The 23,445-nt window shown below is 32.3% G+C and overlaps 1 protein-coding gene across 1 annotated transcript in view; it reads left to right on the forward strand.

The window, feature by feature from the left end:
• LOC143048903 (uncharacterized) overlaps window positions 1-19,318 on the forward strand; it is a 55,641-nt gene extending 36,323 nt beyond the window's left edge. The window contains exons 2-8 of the mRNA XM_076222769.1: window positions 8,327-8,418; window positions 11,088-11,204; window positions 11,757-11,861; window positions 17,446-17,565; window positions 18,571-18,690; window positions 19,034-19,153; window positions 19,293-19,318. Of these exons, the coding sequence (XP_076078884.1) occupies window positions 8,327-8,418; window positions 11,088-11,204; window positions 11,757-11,861; window positions 17,446-17,565; window positions 18,571-18,690; window positions 19,034-19,153; window positions 19,293-19,318 (700 nt within the window). The remainder of the gene's footprint in view (window positions 1-8,326; window positions 8,419-11,087; window positions 11,205-11,756; window positions 11,862-17,445; window positions 17,566-18,570; window positions 18,691-19,033; window positions 19,154-19,292) is intronic.
• The last annotated feature ends 4,127 nt before the right edge of the window (window positions 19,319-23,445 follow it).

Here is a 23,445-nt window from a genome sequence, read left to right on the forward strand (position 1 = left end):
GTTTGTTATGGATTTACCTCTAAAGACCATATCATTTAGTACAACATTGGAATAAACCATCAAGTCTTTTTATATATATGATTTGAATAATTAATATGAATTAGATAGTCAACATTAAAAACCATAGCATGATTTACGAACAATTCATGTATACAAACAGGAAGTGAAACCGAGCCATTAAATTAAAAAACAATTTAAAGGTAGCCTATCGAATGATCGCATTGACAGTCTGAACAATGTGTAAAGACAGCATCGGCAGGATGGCGACAATAAAGACACAAATCGTATGAAATAAAGATCATAAAATTGAGAATGGAAATAGGGAATGTGTCAAAGAGACAACAACCCGACCAAATAAAAAACAACAGCAGAGGGTCACCAACATAAACGTTTTAGCAGGCAATACTGATCCAAAACAAGATACGGTTGAAATGATGTGAAATAAAGATAATAACCGTTTTGCAGGCAATGCTGACCCAAAACAAGACAGTTGTAATTATATGAAATAAAAATCATAAAATATTTTGGCACGCAATGCTGACCCAAAACAAGACAGTTGTAATATATGAAATAAAGATCATAAAAAGTTTCGGCAGGCAATGGTGACCCAAAACAGGACAGTTGTAATTACATGAAATAAAGATCATAAAACGTTTTGGCAGGCAATGCTGACCCACAACAAGACAGTTGTAATTATAAGAAATAAAAATCATAAAATGTTTTGGCAGGCAATGCTGACCCAAAACAAGACAGTTGTAATTATATGAAATGAAGATCATAAAACGTTTTGGCAGGCAATGCTGACCCAAAACAAGACAGTTGTTATTGTATGAAATAAAGATCATAAATGTTTTGTCAGGTAATACTGACCCGCAGCAGCCGAAGTATAAAGTTCTGATACTAAATTTATTCTTTCAAGCTGTAAAATTCCACAAACGCATTTGACTTAAATCCTTGAATCACGAATACTATTAGGACCATTCCATCCATGAACTGCGGCAGAAGTCTTTGTTTGTTTTATTTTCCTTCCTCTAAAACTCAGTGCTGTATTTAAGTTACGAGAGTACTTGACAATTAACGACATAGTCAACTTTAAAGAGATGGTGGACTAACAATAGGTGCTTTGAGCTTTCATTGTAACTGGGATCCAGTTGTGCATCAAAATGCTGATCGAAGTCGTATTTTGTAAATTTGTATTTATAAAACAGTTAAATTAGGCTTTGGTTAGTCATGTTGATACGACTCGCACTTCTGGATTAAATCTCGAAATTACGTATGTGTCATTAATGTCAGTGAAACAGCAACCCATCAATATTCGTACTTATGTTTGTATTATCGGAACTATGGCATACCGCTGACAAGTGAAAGTATATGTAAGTTGTTGATATCACGCTGTATTGCACATTTCCTTCAATGGTGAAAGTTCTTCCGTAGATGAATGCCATACTTAGCGCTCTTTGTCCATAGTTAAAGCTTGAAATAAACAAAATAAGAATATAAATAATGGATAAAATTAAATTCATTTTAAAAAACAAACTTGATCTTACCCAAGGACCACAAACATAACGCATGATAAGGAATACTTAATTAAATTATCATAGTTTCTCTTCTTTAAAAATCACCATTAAACAGAAAAGATTTTTTTTTATATCATGTATTAAATGAAGAGAATGAATTTCAAAATATCATCAGTATATATTATATATGTCTTGTCCAAAGTTATTTTTATTAATAAATCTAGTATATAGAAAACAATCAAACAACCATACACTGCATGCGTATCGGCATAAAAATTATCAATTACGTTCATCGCAACCCAAACTATACATGAATTATACTAGTAAAGATAATTAAAATAATACATTAAAAACATGTATTACAAACTGACAAACATGTCAATCTGGCTACATGTCTCAAAATACTGGCAATTTTGTATGTAGCTAAAGAATTGATTACAAAATTAATTTATTCCAAACCAATCACCATGACGAAATAATATTTAAAAGTAGTTTAGCATGAGTTTCATGACGAAGCATAAAACAATACAGAGATCATAGACCAAGCTACTACGACCTCTGCAAAAAAATAGCATGCGTTTCATGACAAAGCATAAAACAGAACCCACTACATAATAAATTTACAAAAACAAATACACAGAGGTCATAGACCAAGCTACTATTACCTCTGCAAAAAAAGCAGCATGAGTTTCATGACGAAGCATAAAACAATACCCACTACATACTACCATATTTGCAAAAGTAAGTACACAGAGGTTATAGACCAAGCTACCACAACCTCTGAAAAAACAATACACAGAGGACATAAGTACAAGCAACCACGCCCTCTGCGAAAATTAAAATATCGTCCACATTACCCAAACAGGCAAAGACAGGTAAATTGGTTCGTAATAAATAAGCATTGGGTTGTGATATAGATAAGAGACATATCCTTTTTATACCGTTAACATAAGGCAAACAAGGTACACTTGCATAAATTAAAATACTAAGAATTATAGCAATTAGGCTAACTTGCAAAAGTATTATAAGCTCCAAACAAACTGCCGTGACGAGATTTACGAAAGTAGTGTGAGTTTAGTGACATAGCATAAAACAATGAACTCTGCATAAAACGTAATTGAAAAGGCAAATACACAGAGGTCATAAGTACAAGCAATCAAGCTCACTGCACCAATTGAAATATCGTCAACCTTACACAAACAAGTACGCAAATGGGTGTGTAACACAAGAGCTTAGCATTAAAACTTAAACTGTCTTGCTCTTTCATAAAAGAGCACTTAAAATATATGGAACCGTTAATAACATCGTATATAAATTATAAGTGTATAACTTTGCATGTATGGTATTATTATCGTTATGCAAATATCCAAATTTGTAGTTAAATTTAAACGAATCGTGTATCTTACAAATACATAAGGCGGATATAAGTTCTGAAAACATTAGGATGATGTACCTTAAGGATTCAGTAACTTGTTAAATAACATCAGGTTAAGCATCATATAAATGATAAATAATTACATTTTGATCGCAAACGCACAGTGTCGCCACCCACATGAAAATTAATTTGACCCACTATCTCTTTGACAAAGAAATGAATTTGACCGACTGCTACATGTTTTGCATAAATCAAAATCGTGAGTTCTATCCGAATGGAAGAATGGTTAAAAAATACTGTACGTTTGTTCAAAATGTAAGCATAGAATAGCTTAAAAAATAAAAGTATAGTTCGATTTTACCTGAAATAGCTAAAATAAAATCACTCCAGTCCAAAATTATCCATAAAATAAAAAAATAAATCACATATAAAATTTTGAACAAATTGTTTGATAAGAATCACAAGTTAACACATCAAATGCTGATGATAAAAGGAAGTGACCACAATGCACTTACACGTGAACTCGTGCTGACCCGCAAGATCATTGACCAATAAGAAAGATGAAATCCAATCATGCATTGGTCATAAGTGAAATTTCTCTGCACGTGAAAACATGTTATCTAATTTCAACAATTTATCGTTTAATTAAGTAGGACACTCTGACCCTTTGACCAGACTAGAGACATCATACATTTAGAGTATTAATAGCTCACTCTTTTATTTAAGTCGGTTAATTATAACCAATTAAAACAGAATGTTCTCTGCTGTCTTAAATTATTTTATTCCGCTTAATTTTCAATTAGCAAATAAAATTGTTTTTTTTTTATAATACTTTGAACGACAAAATTATTTCATATTTCTTCCCATGTGACTTTTATATTTTCTGATGTTATAAACAATGAATGTGTTTTTTACATTTGATAAATGCTTTTTGTTCTTGTTTGTTAATTTTTGTTTTGTTTTGAGATTTTGGTACAATGATGACTGCTATACCCATATTGTAGCTATTTTTACCTATTTTGTCTGTTTTGTTAACACATCGTTGTAAATATAATGCAATTTGATGCGACTGTCCTAAAGGTGAGAGGTTTAGCGCAATAAGGTTCAATTCACCATTTTCTGCATTTGAAAATGCAGTACCAAGTCAGGAATATGACAGTTGTTGTCCATTCGTTTGATATGTTTTATCATTTGATTTTGCCATTTGATTAGGGACTTTTCGTTTTGAGTTCAGTATTTTTTTGATATTCTATTTTTTACACCACACCAATAGTCACATTTAAGTAATGCTGGTCAATTTTATATCTTGCTGATCTAAAGCTGTTTAAAATTGCGATCTTTTCAAATTAGTGATTTATTTTTCTGATGTTTCAGTTTCGTTGAAATCTCGTTCGGGAAGTATATCTGATAATATGATATTGGAAAATATCATTTAATTGAAACAAGATATCGTACCTAAAATGAACTCTGTAAAATATTGTGTTTTACAGTTTGTAATTATTATTTTGTAATACAATTCTCAAATTTCATAACCAATCCGGTATTGTCTTCACTCAAAATGTTGAGAAAAGGTGTGATTTTTTTAAATTATGTACATTCCATACTGGTTGTTGTGAAAATTTTAAACTTTTGAACATATATTTACATGCATTCAGGACAAAACACAGCACGACATGGATTAAACATGTTTATGATCGCTCATGTGATCACCCCTCACATTAGCCAATACAGTAACACTAAAACATATGTAAGACTGTAAAAAGCAGTTGCAAATAATTCAACTCAATAGAGCAATAACAACAACCGTGGTCAATTGGCAACCTTTCAGAATAAGCATTCAATGAATAAATGAATTTGCATGGATCGTTTATCACCTAACGTGCCCTATAACAACATCAACATAGAAATAAGATGTTCTTATAGACCTATTCAGAAACATACATGAAATTGTAAGTAAAAGTGTCAAATGCAATTTACCACGACGGAGGTGTCAATGTCCAATAATCTTCATGGAGATAAACTAAAACATTATTGACGATGCCGCCGCCACTGAGGTTGGAAAAAGCATACATATGTCTCGTGTTTTGAATTCGGCAAGGCGAGACGACATAGGTATGATGTGTCAACGTATTTGTTTGTTATAAGGTCAACTTTATTGTGAAACACTAGTGGTAGGTCAATGATATTTTGTATGCAGCTGTATAATCATTGGAACAACTTATCTCCATGGAGATCAGTTGGCTCCTTCCCCTTCGTCATGGTCGATTGAATGTGAAACATTTACTTAGTTAATATGTATAAGTTTGTGATTGGGTCAATCTATTGGCAACCACTCGTAGAGGGTGAATTATGTTTGGTATGGAGTTGTATAAGCATTGAGTTGTATAAACCATTGAGATTATTGGGCTCTGCCCCCTCAGTCATGGTCTAATGAATTTGAAATCTTTGCTTAGTTTACATATGTTTGTTTGTGATTAGGTCAGTTTAAGATGAACCGCTAATATTTAGTTTAATATATTTGATAGGCTAAAAAGTAGGTCTAGTAAGACCCAATTTTGGCCAAAATATATAGCAGTATTACAAAGTATTACAAAATTGTTAAAATGTAAACATTTAGCTAACCATTGGAAAGTAGAATAATTCTGTTACATAAATAAGGGCTGGTTTTTTTTACAATGCAATGCACATGTATCGGTTATAAGCATTACGAAGTCATGTTAAATTACTAAAATCTTCACAATTTTAGCATTTGAGTTAAATTTTCGAAAGTTTACATCTTAAATGGAAGTGATCGCATTTATGCTCATTTTTAATATTTAAATGTAAGTTCTATATGATGATAACACCTAACATAAATAAAAGTTGAGATCGAAAACGGATGCGGCAACTTTCATTTTTGACCAAAAACATCTGAATAGTGACATTTAATGGCATATTTGATAGAATTGTCATATTTAATATAAAAAAGAAGATGTGTATGATTGCCAATGAGACAACTATCCACAAAAGACCAAAATGACACAGACATTAACAACTATAGGTCACCATACGGCCTTCAACATGAGCAAAGCCCATACCGCATAGTCAGCTATAATAGGCCCCGATAAGACAATGTAAAACAATTCAAACGAGAAAACTAACGGCCTTATTTATGTAAAAAAATGAACAAAAAACAAATATGTAACACATAAACAAACGACAACCTCTGAATTTGATCGTCTTTAATGACAAAATCAGTTCAAATCTTTCACAAATACTAATTGAATCGACTGAAGTAGACACTTATGTGTTTTAAAAGTGTCCAAAATCTTTCATCAGATGAACCTGAAGTTTGAGGCCAAAATCGGCCCTTACCTGACCTACTCCTTTAAAATAAACCCATACATCACGTAAACATCACTGAATCATTACCCATAGAACACTTACTAGAAGTCGAGATCAAACGTTCATGTATAGATTGATTAGCCAATAAAATAGAAACAATATTTATTTCGAGGATGCTTTATATCGTTTTGAATTCTAATTCGTAAACTCAAACGAACATAAATTATTTATCAAATAACCACAAACTCTTACATGGGAGACGCAACTTGCAGAGACAAGCGCACATTTTATTATAAATATGAGTATAATATTGTTGAAAATTCATATACATATATGGCTATTAAGCAGCTTGTACTGGTTTGCCCATACTTGTGGTACACAAATCTGAAAATAAATCATATGATTAATAATAGTATTTACTTGGACTGCAATGGCTCGAATGACTTTAAGCCACCTGAGTTCATCGTGCATGAATTCAATATCCCAATCGAACTGACCTTACTATAATTAACCAAACACGTGTTAACTATAAACAAACAACATTTTATATGTTGGATTTTGTACAACTTTGATAAATACATATATCGTTACCACATTCATGACATTATTGGCTGATTTGTCAACCTTAACGAAATAAAACGCTAGACGAGTACTTGGACGTTTGTTATCCCTAGTTAATAAAGGCAACAGTAGTATTCCGCTGTTGAAAATTCATAAATCGATAGAGAAAAAACAAATCCGGGTTACAAACTAAAACTGAGGTAAACGTATCTAATATAAGAAAACTACGACACACCAGAGACACAACACCGAAATGTAAAACACACAGAAACAAAGAACTATGTCAATTAGAACCTGCTTTGATAAACTATTACTGCTCTTGCATTTTTACTAGACAACAATGTTGATCGCTATGGAAATTCGGTATATCGTCAACTTTTCGGTATTCCCATGGGGACTAAATGTGCACAACTTATTGCGGACATTTTTCTGTATTGTTTTGGGTTACCATGTTCTTTGGTCGGGTTGTTGTTTCTTTGTTGATATTCCCCATTTCCTTTCTCAATTTTGTTGTAGCTGAAGCATGCTTTCAATTTCTAAATTATTTTTGAAATGTTAAATGTACAGTCATTTATCAAAAAAGAACTCAATGACTCTTTGTTAGATTTATCCAGTTAGCACAACTTTTAAAATAAGAAAATGAACTTGAACTTCCATCAACCGCAATCGACTGTTGTGTACATTTGTCTTTTTAAGAGGGTTCAAAGATCCATACAATAACTTAAGTAAATACATGTATATACGATGCATATATATTACTGAAGGAAGAGACCTATTTCATTGAGCCATCTACTCTGACCATACAAATTCGGAAATATTTGTGATATGACGTATAAATGAAGTGTTTTGTCTTCCTGTCTTTGAGACAATTTTTTCCCAAAGAAAGAGCAAGTTTTGAAAACAAAAACAATTTTGAGACCGTTATTGATTTGCGTCTTATACGCTTTCGAGCTTGTTCAGTCGAGGTACTGCTCGCATAATTTGTATACTCTTTTTTAACAATTGCCCAAATGAACTGCAATTTCTAGTGAAATCCTAAATTATACTTCTACATTTAACTTTTAAAGCCAATAAAAACTTAATGTAAACGATTCAAATAAACCAACTTGGCCTTTATTACCTTCTCTTATAAATAGTTCGATTTCTTATGTTAAATTAAAGTAAATATCATCTTTCCGTCGGAAAACTGACAATCCTAGACAATTCAGGTTGGAGTCGAGCGCATTGCATTGTAATTTTCATGCAAACTTGTCATGAGAATTGAAACATTAGACAGGGTTGTACAATTACATGAAACAATAAATGCCTTACCTTAACCATTGAAGAATCTTGATTCGTTCATCTTGTTTGAAAGAATCGAAGGACCTCGGTGGTCGGAGTCACATGTGTAACAAATTTACACGGGAGGAAGAACTGTCCCAAAATCAATTCTTAAATGGTGTGTTTTGTTGTGGATAATTTGATATATTCTCATTTCAACCTTCATCATTTGCATGTAATATCTTACTAAATGAAGTTTGTTTTAACATTGACAATCTTTATTTTGTAGAATTGGATCGTTGACAGGTTTGATTATCATTCTTGTAGCAGTTGTAGTATTTATACTGAAATTTAAACAGAACTGCAGAAGAAGAAAAAGATGTATGTATATACCACTACATTTTTGTTGGAAATATAGTAACACATTTGATATAAAACGAATGGAGTATTGCTATTGTGTCTGCTTATTACATTGAAATAATTGAGTATATTGTTATATTTGTTCACATTTAGTGTTTATGTTAGACTTGTAGTAAAACTGTATCTTCATGACTTTTAACATGACATCAATCATAATAGCAGACGAGAATTTTCAGCATGTGGGTCTTGTCATTTATTCTCGAGCCTTCGACTTTAGTCGAATAAGCGAGACTAAGCGATCCTACATTCCATCGTCGTCGGTGTCGTCGTCTTTGTCAGCGGCGTCCACAAATATTCACTCTGTGGTTGAAGTTTTTGAAATTTTAATAACTTTCTTAAACTATACTGGATTTCAACCAAACTTGGACAGAAGCTTGTTCATAAGATAGTATCCAGATGTAAATTTTGTAAAAATAAAATTCCATTTTTTCCGTATTTTACTTATAAATGGACTTAGTTTTTTTCTGCGGGGAAACATTACATTCACTCTGTGGTTAAAGTTTTTAAAGTTTTAATAACTTTCTTAAACTATCCTTGGTTTGTACCAAACTTGGACAGAAGCTTGTTTATGATCATAAGATAGTATCCAGAAGTAAATTTTGTAAAAAAATAAATCCATTTTTTCCGTATTTTACTTTTAAATGGACTTAGTTTTTTTGCAGGGAAACATTACATTCACTCTGTGGTTAAAGTTTTTAAAATTTTAATAACTTTCTTAAACTATCCTGGGTTTGTACCAAACTTGGACAGAAGCTTATTTATGATCATAAGATAGTATCCAGAAGTAAACTTTGTAAAAAGATAACTCCATTTTTTTTCTGTATTTTACTTTTAAATGGACTTAGTTTTTCTTCCAGTTAACATTACATACAGTCTGCAGTTAAAGTTTTCAAAACATTTATTCGATTCATTAACTATCCTAAATTTTTACCAAACTTGGACAGAAGCTTTTTACAATCATAAGATAGTATCAAGAGGAATATTTTTACTGATTTTTTTCCTCATTTTTGTTGAGCCTGCGATTTACAGCAAAAGTAGGCGAGACACTGGGTTCCGCGGAACCCTTACAAATTTTATTCTTAAATATCATGTATTTTTCTATATTTTAAGCAAGTTTGAAGTTGTTTCGTTTTTTTCCCTTCTTTTTATTCCTCAACTATTGCAGATTTACATATCATTCAAGTAGTTGTAGGCTAATCAACAGAAAATCATGATTTACAAGAAAATTTGGAATATTTTATAAACGATAATACAGAGAAGAAGAGCAAATCATATAGCCTGTTCATACATTTATATATTTTTGTCGAGCCTTTTGAAATTTTAATAACTTTCTTAAACTACACTGGATTACTACCAAACATGGACAGAAGCTTGTTTATGATCATAAGATAGTATCATGAAGTAAATTTTGTAAAAATAAAATTCCATTTTTTCCGTATTTAACTTATAAATGGACTTCGATTTTCTACCAGGAAACAACACATTCACTCTGTGGTTAAATTTAAAAAAAAAGTTAATAACTTTCTTATACTATTTTTGATTTGTAACAAACGTAGACAGAAGCTTGTTTATGATCAAAAGCTAGAATTTAGAAGGAAATTTTGTTGATATCTGTATTTTACTTATAGATAAACTTAGTTTTTGTTCTAGTTAACATAACATACAGTCTACAGTTAAAGTTTTTAAACATTTATTAGATTCATAAACTATTCTGGATTTTTACCAAACTTGGACAGAAGCTTCTTACAATCAAAAATAGTATCAAGAGGAATATTTTTATTGATTTTTTTCCTCATTTTTGTTGAGCCTGCGATTAACAGCAGAAGTAGGCGAGACACTGATGTCCACTGAACCCTCACGATTTTTTTAAAATCCTGCAACACAACTTGTTGGAATTAATTTTTGGTTGATAATTTTAGTATGTAACAGTCAAAATGGTCAACGCTAATGTTTTTGTATACATTTTATATATATATATATGTATGTCTAAACCAGTGAAAACTTTACTTTTGGACAGATTTTATCCATGAGATCACCAGTGATGGTGATACAAGGCTGAAAACACATTCTGTATATACGTTTCGTCTCAATATCAGCCCAACAATGTTAAACTTGTAAATTTGCGGAACCAAATTTAATGTTCTTTTCTGTCCGAGATTCGAACTCATGCTACTGAGATATTGTAGCAAAAAATTGCCTTGCACTATGCCCGACTCGACCACCTAGGCACATCAAAATAAAGCTTTCGGTGGCCGTATGTTACCTTTCTTTGTCAGTTTTAATATAGCGTTGTAGCACAGTACATGATACATTGAAGTTTTACAGATCAGTTGAATAATCTACCTCGTTTACATAACAAGTTTATATACCAGTATTACTTTTACTAAAGGAGGGACAAAAAATACCAGTGGGACAGTCAAACTTATAAATCGAGAATAAACTGACAACGCCATGGCTAAAAATGAAAAAGACAAACATACAAACAATAGATACATGACACAACATAGAAAACTAAAGAATAAACAACACGAACAATTTAATCCCAGAGTGATTGAATATGAATTCAATCATGATCAATAAAATACCAGACGTAACATCGTGTGTACTCTTTTATTTGTTTATATTTTTAGCTTACGCAGATGTAGATATTGAAAAAAATTATGCAGATCCATCTGAGAAAAATCATGGTGAATGTGCAAATCTATTAAATGAAAAAGAGAAAAGGAACGATATTCCAAATATTCCAAGTAATTATATATCCTATATATGAGGAAATCGATTGATGGATTTGTTTTAATATTAAAACATGTTACGATTGAGATGTTTAAATTAGCATGATACCTTCTTAGAATATTTCAAATGGATGCAGAATAAAAATGTTAAGATAAATTAAAACTATTAATTTGTAATCATTACTATTTCGTTCTGTTGTCAATTTGTACAAACAAAATAAGCAATCGTAACAGATATTTCCTAATTCTAACTTCCAACAAAAAATAATCTGATAAATAGCATAACAATATACAAATAGGGAAATGTGGTAGGATTGTCATGAAAGAAGCTATCAACGTCAAAATGACGTGAATGTTAGCATCAATAGGTTTCTGCTCGGCCATTTACGATGATATAAACCCATTTAATTTAAAGTCAGTTATCATTAGCGATAAAATTCAAATCGAAAAATAATTCATAATAAGTTTATATAATACTTTTACTAAAACTTTACCCTGATCATGATATGTGTACATGTAGCGACACATTACAGCGTATGCACTCTTGTATGTGTTTTTATTAATAAGCTGACGCTGATGCAGATATTACTAAAACAGTTGCAGAATCATCTAAAAAAGATCATGCAGAATGTGTAGAAGACAGTAAAGAAAATGGGTTTACAATACCAACAGGTAATTATATATCCTTTTTATGTCTAAATCGCTAGTTGGATTTGTTGATATTTATAACATGTTACAATTACGATTTTTTGTATTTAATCTTCCACGATACATATTTAGAATCTTGAAAATAAAAAAAAAACATGAGTCAAAAGGTTCAAAACCAATTGGAGCTATTTATTTGTTATCATTACTTTTTTAATCTGTAGTCATTTTGTACAAACAAAACTACTCATTCGTGTCAAAAAAACCTCTAACAAAAACTTTTGACAAAAACATAAATTTTATAAAACATTGCCTGATGAATAGCATCACAATATTAAAATAGGGACATGTGGTATGATTGCCATCAAAGAAACTATCAAAGTCAAACTGATGTGAATATTAGCATCAATGGGTTTCTGTCTTTTACCATATTTAAACCAACAGTCAGCTGTCAAGGACTCAAATGTTGCAACAAAAAAACCAGTTCATATCAGAAAATCAAATACATAATGTTTGACAAAAACAAAAACGAAAACGAAATATGACAGACAGGGACAAACAAAACCTATTACAGGCTCTGACTTGTTGCAAGAACACACAAATGTTTGAGAACTTTCAACACGTTACCTTACCTCGGACAGTGGTGAAACAATACAACATATAAACAATCTTTCATAATCTTTTAAAAAACTCGACTCATCAGATTGGCACGAAGAACAAAGTACAACTCAAAAAGCTAAAAAGACATAAGACACTTATTACGGGTCTAAGGGAACTGTCAGTAAATTTGTAGTTTTTACAAAGACAATAACAATCACCAATTTTCTTTTTCTTTAAATACCACATTGATAATTTAATATAGAGCAGTATGATTAATAATTTGAATAAACATCTACATCAAACCTATTAAAAATGAAATTAGATCTGATAAATATGTTAGTTATTCAATATTCGATGCTTCTTGTGGATATTATGTTCACCAGTTTACTACACTGTACTTGGTATCATTTGAAGTGAAGATCACATTCTGAGATTTATGTTGTTTAAGATTAATAACTTTTTTATATCTGCATGACGTTTTACGAAGCCTGGACATAAGATTTTCAAAGATGTCGCGTAATGAAAAAAAATGATTCCTCAATTATTTGATAGACTGATTATGATTATTTTTAAAAGCTTTTTTTTTTAAAAGAATAATCATTAGATCCTCAATGCTCTTTAACTTTGTTTTTGTTTGGTTTTATAAATATTGTGATATGAGCATCACTGATGATTCTTATGTAAACGAAACGCGCGTCTGGCGTAATAAAAGAGGGACGAAAAATACCAAAGGGACAGTCAAACTCATTAATCTAAAACAAACTGACAACGCCATGGCTAAAAATGAAAAAGACAAACAAACAACAGCACACACGACACAACATAGAAAACTAAAGAATAAACAACACGAACCCCACCAAAAAACTAGGGGTGATATCAGGTGCTCCGGAAGGGTAAGCAGATCCTGCTCCACATGCGGCACCCGTCGTGTTACTAAATTATAATCTTGGTACCTTTGATAACTAATATATATATGACAAAAACTAAAATAGAAATTCATTGAAAAAGATAACCGTGTTTGTTTTTAATTGGTAACAATTTATTTAAGAGGACGACATGGTTTAGGAGTACAAATGAATAACAGTATAAGTCTTTTATGTGGTACATAATAATTTTTGTTATGGTACTAAATAAAGTACACACACATAAAAATGCTTGGGGTGCAAATTAAGTATAACTCAACATAACATTTTGTCCGATCTGCTGAAAAAGATAGTGTATACTACATAATATCATTCACATTAATTGCAACAATTACGGTCTGTAATGATCTAGAATATTATAGTCAAAATAGATATCATCTTATAGTCTTTAATTTGAATTCATATAAATACTATAGAGTTGGGTTTCTACGGAGCCCTGTTGGTCTCACACAGATTATAAAGTGTCTTTTAAAGTCCTGCACTGAAGATGTGTAAAGTCTAGCGCTGAAGATGTAAAGTCTAGCGCTAGAGATGTATAGTCTAGCGCTGGAGATCTGTAAAATCTAGGGCTGGAGATATGAAAAGTCTAGCGCTGGAGATGTAAAGTCAAGCGCTGGAGATGTAAAATCAAGCGCTGGAGATGTAAAGCCTAGCGCTGAAGATGTAAAATCAAGCGCTGAAGATGTAAAGTCTGGGGCTGAAGATGTAAAGTCAAGCGTTGGCGATGTAAAATCAAGCGCTTGAGATGTAAAATCTAGCGCTGGAGATGTAAAGTCAAGCACTGGTGATCTAAAGTCAAGCACTGGAGATGTAAAGTCAAGCGCTGGAGAGGTAAAGTCAAGCGCTGAAGATGTAAAGTCTAGCGCTGAAGATGTAAAGTCAAGCGCTGGAGATGTAAAGTCAAGCGCTTGAGATGTAAAATCAAGCGCTGGAGATGTAATGACTGGCGCTGGATATGTAAAGTCAGGCGCTGGAGATGTACATACCCGCGGTCGAGACCCGTGGTAGCCCGCTGAAGGCCGGACATTGGTTAGGGTTAGGGGTTAGGGTTAGGGTTAGGGTTAGGGTAAGGGTTAGGGTTAGGGCTAGGGTTAGGGTTAGGGTTAGGGTTAGAGACCCGTGGTAGTCCGCTATAGGTCGACCACGTACCTTCCCGCGGTCGAGACCCGTGGTAGCCCGCTAAAGGCCGGCAACGTACCTACCCGCGGCCGAGACTCGTGGTAGCCCGCTATCGGTCGACCGCGTACCTACCCGCGGTCGAGGGTAAGGGGTTAGGGTTAGGGTTTAGGGTTAGGGTTAGGGTTATGTTTAGGACGTGCATCGTCAAGAGGCGGCTTTTGAGGGTGTACGATGCCTGCCTTCGTTGACGGTGCCATGGTAATCGAGAGACCTGCAATATTCTTCCTCGGGCTTCCCGATGAAAATTTTTCACCATGTAATATTTTTTTTTTACCGAAGTTGTAGTTTCTCCTCGAAACCCGCGATAGTAATTTTTTTCTTTTTACGAGGGTATAGTTTGCCGGCCTTCGATGGTCGAGAGACCCGCGGTAAGCCCGCACGGGTCTTACGTTCGGATTCCCGATGAAAAATTCACCCACGTAATTTTTTTTACCGAGGGTATAGTTGGCCGATCTCGACTTTACATCTTCAGCGCTGGACTTTTTATCTCCAGCGCTAGACTTTACATCTCCAGCGCTAGACTTTACATCTCCAGCGCTTGACTTTTCATCTACAGCGCTTGACTTTACATATCCAGCGCCAGACTTTACATCTCCAGCGCTTGATTTTACATCTGCTGCGTTTGACTTTAGATCACCAGTGCTTGACTTTACATCTCCAGCGCTAGACTTTACATCGCCAGCGCTTGACTTTACATCTTCAGCCCCAGACTTTACATCTCTAGCGCTTGATTTTACATCTTCAGCGCTAGACTTTACACCTCCAGCGCTTGATTTTATATCTCCAGCGCTTGACTTTACATCTCCAGCGCTAGACTTTGCATATCTCCAGCGCTAGGTTTTACAGATCTCCAGCGCTAGACTTTAAATCTTCAGCGCTGGACTTTACATCTCCAGTGCTAGACTTTACATCTTTAGCGCTAGACTTTACATCTTCAGCGCTAGACTTTACACATCTTCAGCGCAGGACTTTAAAAAACACTTTATAATCTGTGTGAGACCAACAGGGCTCCGTAGGTTTCAAAGCTGCACAGCGGAACTTGTCGAACAAACTAATTGCATCTGTTCATTAAAATGGCTATGCATACAATCTTGCAAGCCCTTATGTCCGACATATGCAATTTTTATCAAAAACTTGATATCCATAATGCCGGGCTAAAATTCGAAAATCAGCCTTGATCAACTATTTCCAATGATTGTTACTTGAGAAATAATTCATGGAAGCCATAGATTTGTTGAAAAATTACACATGGCTGTGGTCGTGATATTCGAATTTTATCCTGAGCGTTAGCTAGTGATAAAATTAACGAATATCACGGCCATGGCAATGTGTACATTTACTACAAATCTATGGCTTCCATGAATTATTTCGATTCTAATAAGACAAATATGGTCTGATTAAAAACTGGCGCAAGATAGAGAATGCCGTCTTTGTGGGCGTTCCTTTTTACTCCCTGTTAGATAAAGCTAAAACATTTTAAAAAAATCTGTAACTTGCATGACTTTTTTCGCAAATAACCGCTAGCAAAAATAAACATAAATTTTTTATTTCGCAAACCGAACATTTCCATTTTTAATCTACATTTTGCTTTCGTCAAATACAAAGTTGAAATTTCGTAACTGAGGAGCCGCTATGTTGACTTCCTGAAATCAGTAAATATGCGAATAATGCAATAGAATAGGAACTTAACTACAAAAAATCATTTCAATGTTACATACGAATTTTGATGGTTTACGTAACGGAAAAACCTCAGCTTTAGCGTTTTCATTTCTATGACGTCATGTTTTGCAATGACTTCAATCCGCCAAAAGCATTAATGAACTTTTGCGGAATTTTATTTTATTTTGATTTTGACGATTTTTCCGAGCTGTTGCATTGATTCTCTTTGTTATGAATTCAAATAAGAATAAAAGGTTTGTGTTGTTTTTTTAATTTCATTTTTTCAAACAATAAAATCGGCATAGCGTTTGCAAATAATTTTTCCTTCTTAAGTCGATGTATCTGAAAAGTGTAATTGGACAAATACACAGCATCTACTGAACATACTTTCCCAAACAGAGGGATGAATCAGGTATAGAAAAATATAAAAATTTACATATAGGTGAAAATAAATTTATGCGATTATTTTTAAAATTTGTATTCACTGCATGATACACAGCATAAAAGCACTAGTGGTCTTAGGTTTCTAAATATAGCAAAAAAAGGAAATGGTCATCATACATAATAATGAAAGAACTTGAGTTATCTGAATATGTAGAATTGTTGGTTAACTGTCACAAACTTAAGATTAATAATAACTCTAAATGTTCACAATATATTTATACGCAACGAATAGGGATAATGATAGCCTTTTTAGAATTTTCACCACTTTATGGGCCAGGAAATAATTCGGTGCCACCTATAGATATATTGTGAAAATGTGGAGTTAATGTAAATCTTAAGTTTGTGACAGTTAACTTTTATATTCATTTTTATAAAATCGCATGAAACCTATTCCAAATCTTCCATATGATAAAACATATGGTATTCAAAGAGGTTGAACACAAATGAAAGATATTTTTTCTGTACCACAAACGTTTCATACCATTCGTTCAGTTTTCGAGCTTAAATCTGTTTTTCTGCATACTTTAAAGCAGTCGTTCAACTATATTTGGTGAATGGCATGATAAGAAGTGTTAATACATGTCGCTCTATCAAATGCCATAAGCAAACGGTTTTATGCATTTGGTGTATGATATGTTTGTCTGTCAGAGTTCGTTTTACCCTGACCTACATCTATGACATCATTTACAGAATACGTTTAAAGGATACTTTTATTAAAACTTACCTTACATAACAGAATTCTGATTAGTAAACTTGTGAGACATTACAGCGTGTGTACTTTTTTTTTCTTTTCTAAACTAACATAGATGAAGAAATTATTCAACCATTTGTAAAATCATCTGAACAAGATATTAAAATACGTGAAAATATATTAGAAGAAAATGATGAAAAGAAAGAACTTGTATGTGGGACTGTAACTCTAACAGGTTAGTTCTACCTATTTATGTAAACATTGTTGGTCGGATGTTAACATTTAATTGTTGATATTTTTAACATGAGATTGTTCATGCCTAAAATTGCACAATACCTATTTAAAAATAATGACATGTGGTATAATTGCCAATGAGAACACTATCCACCAAAGTCAAATGACATGCATGTGAGCATTAATAGGATCATATTCGACCTGTACGATTATTCAAACTCCCAATACAGTCAGCTATCAATGGTCCAATCATATTGATATATTCAAATCAGAAAATCAAAAACCTAATTGATAACAATCATAGCAAAAGAGCGTGACTTACAAGAGTGTCACGCCGAGCAAAGTACCACTGAAAAAAGCGAAAAAGACAAAAGACACCGGTCTAAGATAACTTTCAGTATATTTGAGTTCTTTAGAAGCCAATTACATTCACAATTTGATTTAATCAAATACCACAATGATCATTTATTATTTAGGAGTGTAAATTATCATGCTAGTTATACATTTACATCTGACCTAATAAAAGTGAAATAAGGTCCGATAAACCGGTTAATATGTTTGTTATTCAATATTCGGTCCTTCTTGTGGATATTCAGTTAAACAGTTTATACAAAGAGGTTGAATAAAAACGGAAGCTAATCATTTTGTACCACAAATTTTCTATACCATTCGTTCAGTTTTCGGGCTTCAATCCGTTTTCGGACACTACAAAGCAGTTGGTCAAATATATATTTCGTGAATGGTATTATTAGAAAAGTTAATATATATCTATCTATCAAATGCCAGAAGCAAAAGGTTTAATCTATTTGGTGAATGATATGTTTGTCTGGCAGGGTTCATTTTACTATGATCTTCATCTTTTACATAAAACGTTTATATAATAATTTTATAAAAAAAAATTACCTAATATAACTATAGCATTAATTTAATCATGATTAGTAAACCTGAGAGACATTATGTACAGCGTGTTTACTCTTTTATTTATTGTATTACTCAACAAACACAGATGGAGAAATTACCCAACCAGTTGCAAAATCATCTGAACAAGATAATGATATACGTGAACATATATTAAAAGAAAACGATGAAACGAAAAAACTTGTACTTGAGACTACAAGTCTAACAGGTAAGTTATATATCTTTTGAAAAAAAAACCTTAGAAGAAGGTCATCAATGCAGCGAAAAATTCCCGCACCCGTACCTATTTTGAATCTTTCAAATGGAAAAGATGTTATATTAAGAGGATTAAGGATGTACTTATGTGAGGTTTTGGAATTCGTGTCAAATGTTCCGACCCCTTGTGTTTTTCCATACAGTGCAACATAAAACGTTTATATAACATGTATACTAATTTTATAAAAAATTACCTATATAACTATAGCATTAATTTAATCATGATTAGTAAACCTGAGAGACATTATGTACAGCATGTTTACTCTTTTATTTATTGTATTACTCAACAAACACAGATGGAGAAATTACCCAACCAGTTGCAAAATCATCTGAACAAGATAATGATATACGTGAACATATATTAAAAGAAAACGATGACACGAAAAAACTTGTACATGAGACTACAAGTCTAACAGGTAAGTTATATATCTTTTGAAAAAAAAAAGTTTGTTATACTTAAACATTTATTTGTTAATATTTTAAACATGATATACACCTAATCGCTATTTATTCCATTCCGGATAAGTTCTAAAATTACTCAACTTTTTTATCCAGTTGAAACTATCTGGGACCCTGTTTAAACAATGCACCATGCAAGATACTTTTTAATGAAACCTGTTTAACCTACCGTAAATACTTCATACAAAATATTTTTTTACTTCAATTTTAATTTCGAAAAAAGTGGATCATACTCTATCAAAGTTTTTTAATGGTCGCTGTTAAAGTTTTTTCTCCCTCAGCTCACTACTGATGACCTCTATTTTTCGGCGGCATGACCCAAACAGGAAGTTGTGTAAATGACTGTTTTTCACGGATTAGACTAAATAGCGATAAGGTGTATTGTTTCATGTCCACAATTGAAGGGTAAAATTGAGAATGGAAATGGGGAGTGTGTCAAAGAGACAACGATCCGACCATAGAACAGACAACAGCACAAGGTCAACAATGCAGCGAGAAATTCCCGCACCCGTACCTATTTTTAATCTTCCGAATGGAAAAGATGTAATATTAAGACATCATACAAATTTTCGAGACTATAAATATATTGTGAACATATTGAAATAACATCAATCTTAAGTTTTTGACAGTAAACCCTTACATACAATTGCATGATAGCTATTCCAAATCTTTCATATGATAAAACATATGGTATACAAAGAGGTTGAAAACAAACGGAAGCTAATCATTTTGTCACACAAATTTTCTATGCCATTCGTTCAGTTTTCGGGCTTCAATCCGTTTTCGGACACTACAAAGCAGTTGGTCAAATATATATTTCGTGAATGGTATTATTAGAAAAGTTAATATATATCTATCTATCAAATGCCAGAAGCAAAAGGTTTAATCTATTTGGTGAATGATATGTTTGTCTGGCAGGGTTCATTTTACTATGATCTTCATCTTTTACATAAAACGTTTATATAATAATTTTATAAAACAATTACCTAATATAACTATAGCATTAATTTAATCATGATTAGTAGACCTGAGAGACATTATGTACAGCGTGTTTACTCTTTTATTTATTGTATTACTCAACAAACACAGATGGAGAAATTACCCAACCAGTTGCAAAATCATCTGAACAAGATAATGATATACGTGAACATATATTAAAAGAAAACGATGAAACGAAAAATCTTGTACATGAGACTACAAGTCTAACAGGTAAGTTATATATCTTTTGAAAAAAAAAACCTTTAGAAGAAGGTCATCAATGCAGCGAAAAATTCCCGCACCCGTACCTATTTTGAATCTTTCAAATGGAAAAGATGTTATATTAAGAGGATTAAGGATGTACTTATGTGAGGTTTTGGAATTCGTGTCAAATGTTCCGACCCCTTGTGTTTTTCCATACAGTGCAACCTAAAACGTTTATATAACATGTATAATAATTTTATAAAAAAATACCTATATAACTATAGCATTAATTTAATCATGATTAGTAAACCTGAGAGACATTATGTACAGCGTGTTTACTCTTTTATTTAATTTATTACTCAACAAACACACAGATGGAGAAATGACCCAACCAGTTGCAAAATCATCTGAACAAGATAATGATATACGTGAAAATATATTAAAAGAAAACGATGAAACGAAAAAACTTGTACATGAGACTACAAGTGTAACAGGTAAGTTATATATCTTTTGAAAAAAAAAAGTTTGTTATACTTAAACATTTATTTGTTAATATTTTAAACATGATATACACCTAATCGCTATTTATTCCATTCCGGATAAGTTCTAAAATTACTCAACTTTTTCATCCAGTTGAAACTATCTGGGACCCTGTTTAAACAATGCACCATGCAAGATACTTTTTAATGAGACCTGTTTAAACTACCGTAAATTTTTCATGCAAAATATTTTTTTACTTCAATTTTAATTTCGAAAAAAGTGGATCATACTCTATCAAAGTTTTTTAATGGTCGCTGTTAAAGTTTTTTCTCCCTCAGCTCACTACTGATGACCTCTATTTTTCGGCGGCATGACCCAAACAGGAAGTTGTGTAAATGACTGTTTTTCCCGGATTAGACTAAATAGCGATAAGGTGTATTGTTTCATGTCCACAGTTGAAGGGTAAAATTGAGAATGGAAATGGGGAGTGTGTCAAAGAGACAACGATCCGACCATAGAACAGACAACAGCACAAGGTCATTAATGCAGCGAGAAATTCCCGCACCCGTACCTATTTTTAATCTTTCGAATGGAAAAGATGTCATCTTAAGAGGATTAAGGATGTACTTAGGTGAGGTTTTGGAATTCGTGTCAAATGCTCGGACTCCTTGTGTTTTTTTCATACAATGCAAGGTAAAATATTTTGCCCCGTAATACCCATTTATATTTTCATATAAATCTAAATAGCTCATGAAAGGTCTTTTACCAAAATTTTAGATGATTTTTAATTTTCTTTCTTTTGTTTTGAGACCTAAAAAATATTGATGCAAATATCATATAAAAGTCAGAGTTCGCCTTTTTCCGTCATATTTTAAATCTTAAATATCTCGAAAAGGAAGACCATGACCTATCAATATTGTAACTTATTTTTATCCTGAACGAATGCTCTACCAGCTCATAGTATCAATTTCAAATTCCTAATTTATTAATTTTCACCTACCCTCACCTAAGTACATCCTTAAAGCAAATTAAAGCTATTTAGTTCTTATCATAACTATTTCGTTCTGTTGTCATTTTGTACAAAGAAAATTTCTTATCCGTACAAGAAAATGCTATTTCTAACCACGAACAAAGACTTTTTGGCCAAAACATAAATTGTAATAAATATTGCCAAATACATAGTATAATTAAATAAAACAAATGACAAGTTGTATGATTGCTAACGAGAACACTATTCACCAAAGTCAAATGACTAAATGTTAGCTTCAATAGGATAACGTTCGGCCTTTTACAAGTATTTAAGCCAACAGTTCAGTACATTCAGCTATCAAGTCCAGTACAGTCAGCTATCAACAGCCTCAACATTACAAATGAGAAACAGCTGAAACCAGAAAATCAAAAACCTAATTGATAGCAAAAATAATAGAAAAATAATTCAATATGACATACAGCAACATAAAACCAACTTTGTTACAGTTTCTGACTAGTGACAGGGACACACACACGTTTGTGAACCCATAGCAGTTTCCCCTTACTGCGGACGGTAGTATAATTGTACATCATATAAACATTCTGTCTCAATCATAGGAAAAAAACGTGACTTACAAAAATTTTTACGCAGAACAAAGTACAACTAAAAAAAAGACACGACACACTAAGTACCGGTTAATATGTTTGTTATTTTTATTCGGTTCTTCTTTTTAACCAGTTTATCGTTGACTGAGAAATATTCTTGGTATCATTTGAAGTGAAGTGTCCCTTACCAAGTCAACACTATGGCAGTTGTGATATTATAGTTCGTTTCTATGTATGTTGCAATTTCGTTTGTTTTTTATGCACTTCAGGTTTCTGTTGTTTCGTTGTTTTTCTTTAATAATTGATGTGTTTCCCTCGGTTTTAGTTTGTAACCCGTATTTCCTTTCTTTCAATCGATTAATGATATCTGAACTGCTGTATACTACTGTTTCCTTTATTCAGATATCAATAACTTTATTAAATCTTCATGACACTTTACGAACATTGAACTGAAAAATATCAAAGATGTTGATTATGCGTTTTTGAAAAAGAAAACAGTTTTGGTTCCCCAATTATTTGATAAACTGTTATAAAAATCATTAAAACCTGTTTTTTTTTTAAAGTAAAATCATTAGATATGACACAAGTAATAATAGAAATTCACTGAAAAAGATAACCATCTTTGTTATATTTGCTATTAATATATTTAGAGTACGACATGGTTAAGGAGTACAAACGAATAACAGTATAATATAAAAAAAAAGAAGATTGCCAATGAGACAACTATCCACAAAAGACCAAAATGACACAGACATTAACAACTATAGGTCACCGTACGGCCTTCAACAATGAGCAAAGCCCATACCGCATAGTCAGCTATAAAAGGTCAGTCCTTCATAGGGTATATAATGATTTTTTTTATTGTACTAAATAAAGTCAAAAAACCTAAAAATGTTTAGGGTGAAATATTACTATAATTCAAAATATTTAATATATATTGTCGGATTTTCTAAATAGAAAGTGTATGCCATATTATATCATTCACCATAGTTGCAACAATTATGATCTGTAA

This window comes from Mytilus galloprovincialis, chromosome 10, assembly GCF_965363235.1.
Source record: "Mytilus galloprovincialis chromosome 10, xbMytGall1.hap1.1, whole genome shotgun sequence".
Taxonomy (NCBI): domain Eukaryota; kingdom Metazoa; phylum Mollusca; class Bivalvia; order Mytilida; family Mytilidae; genus Mytilus; species Mytilus galloprovincialis.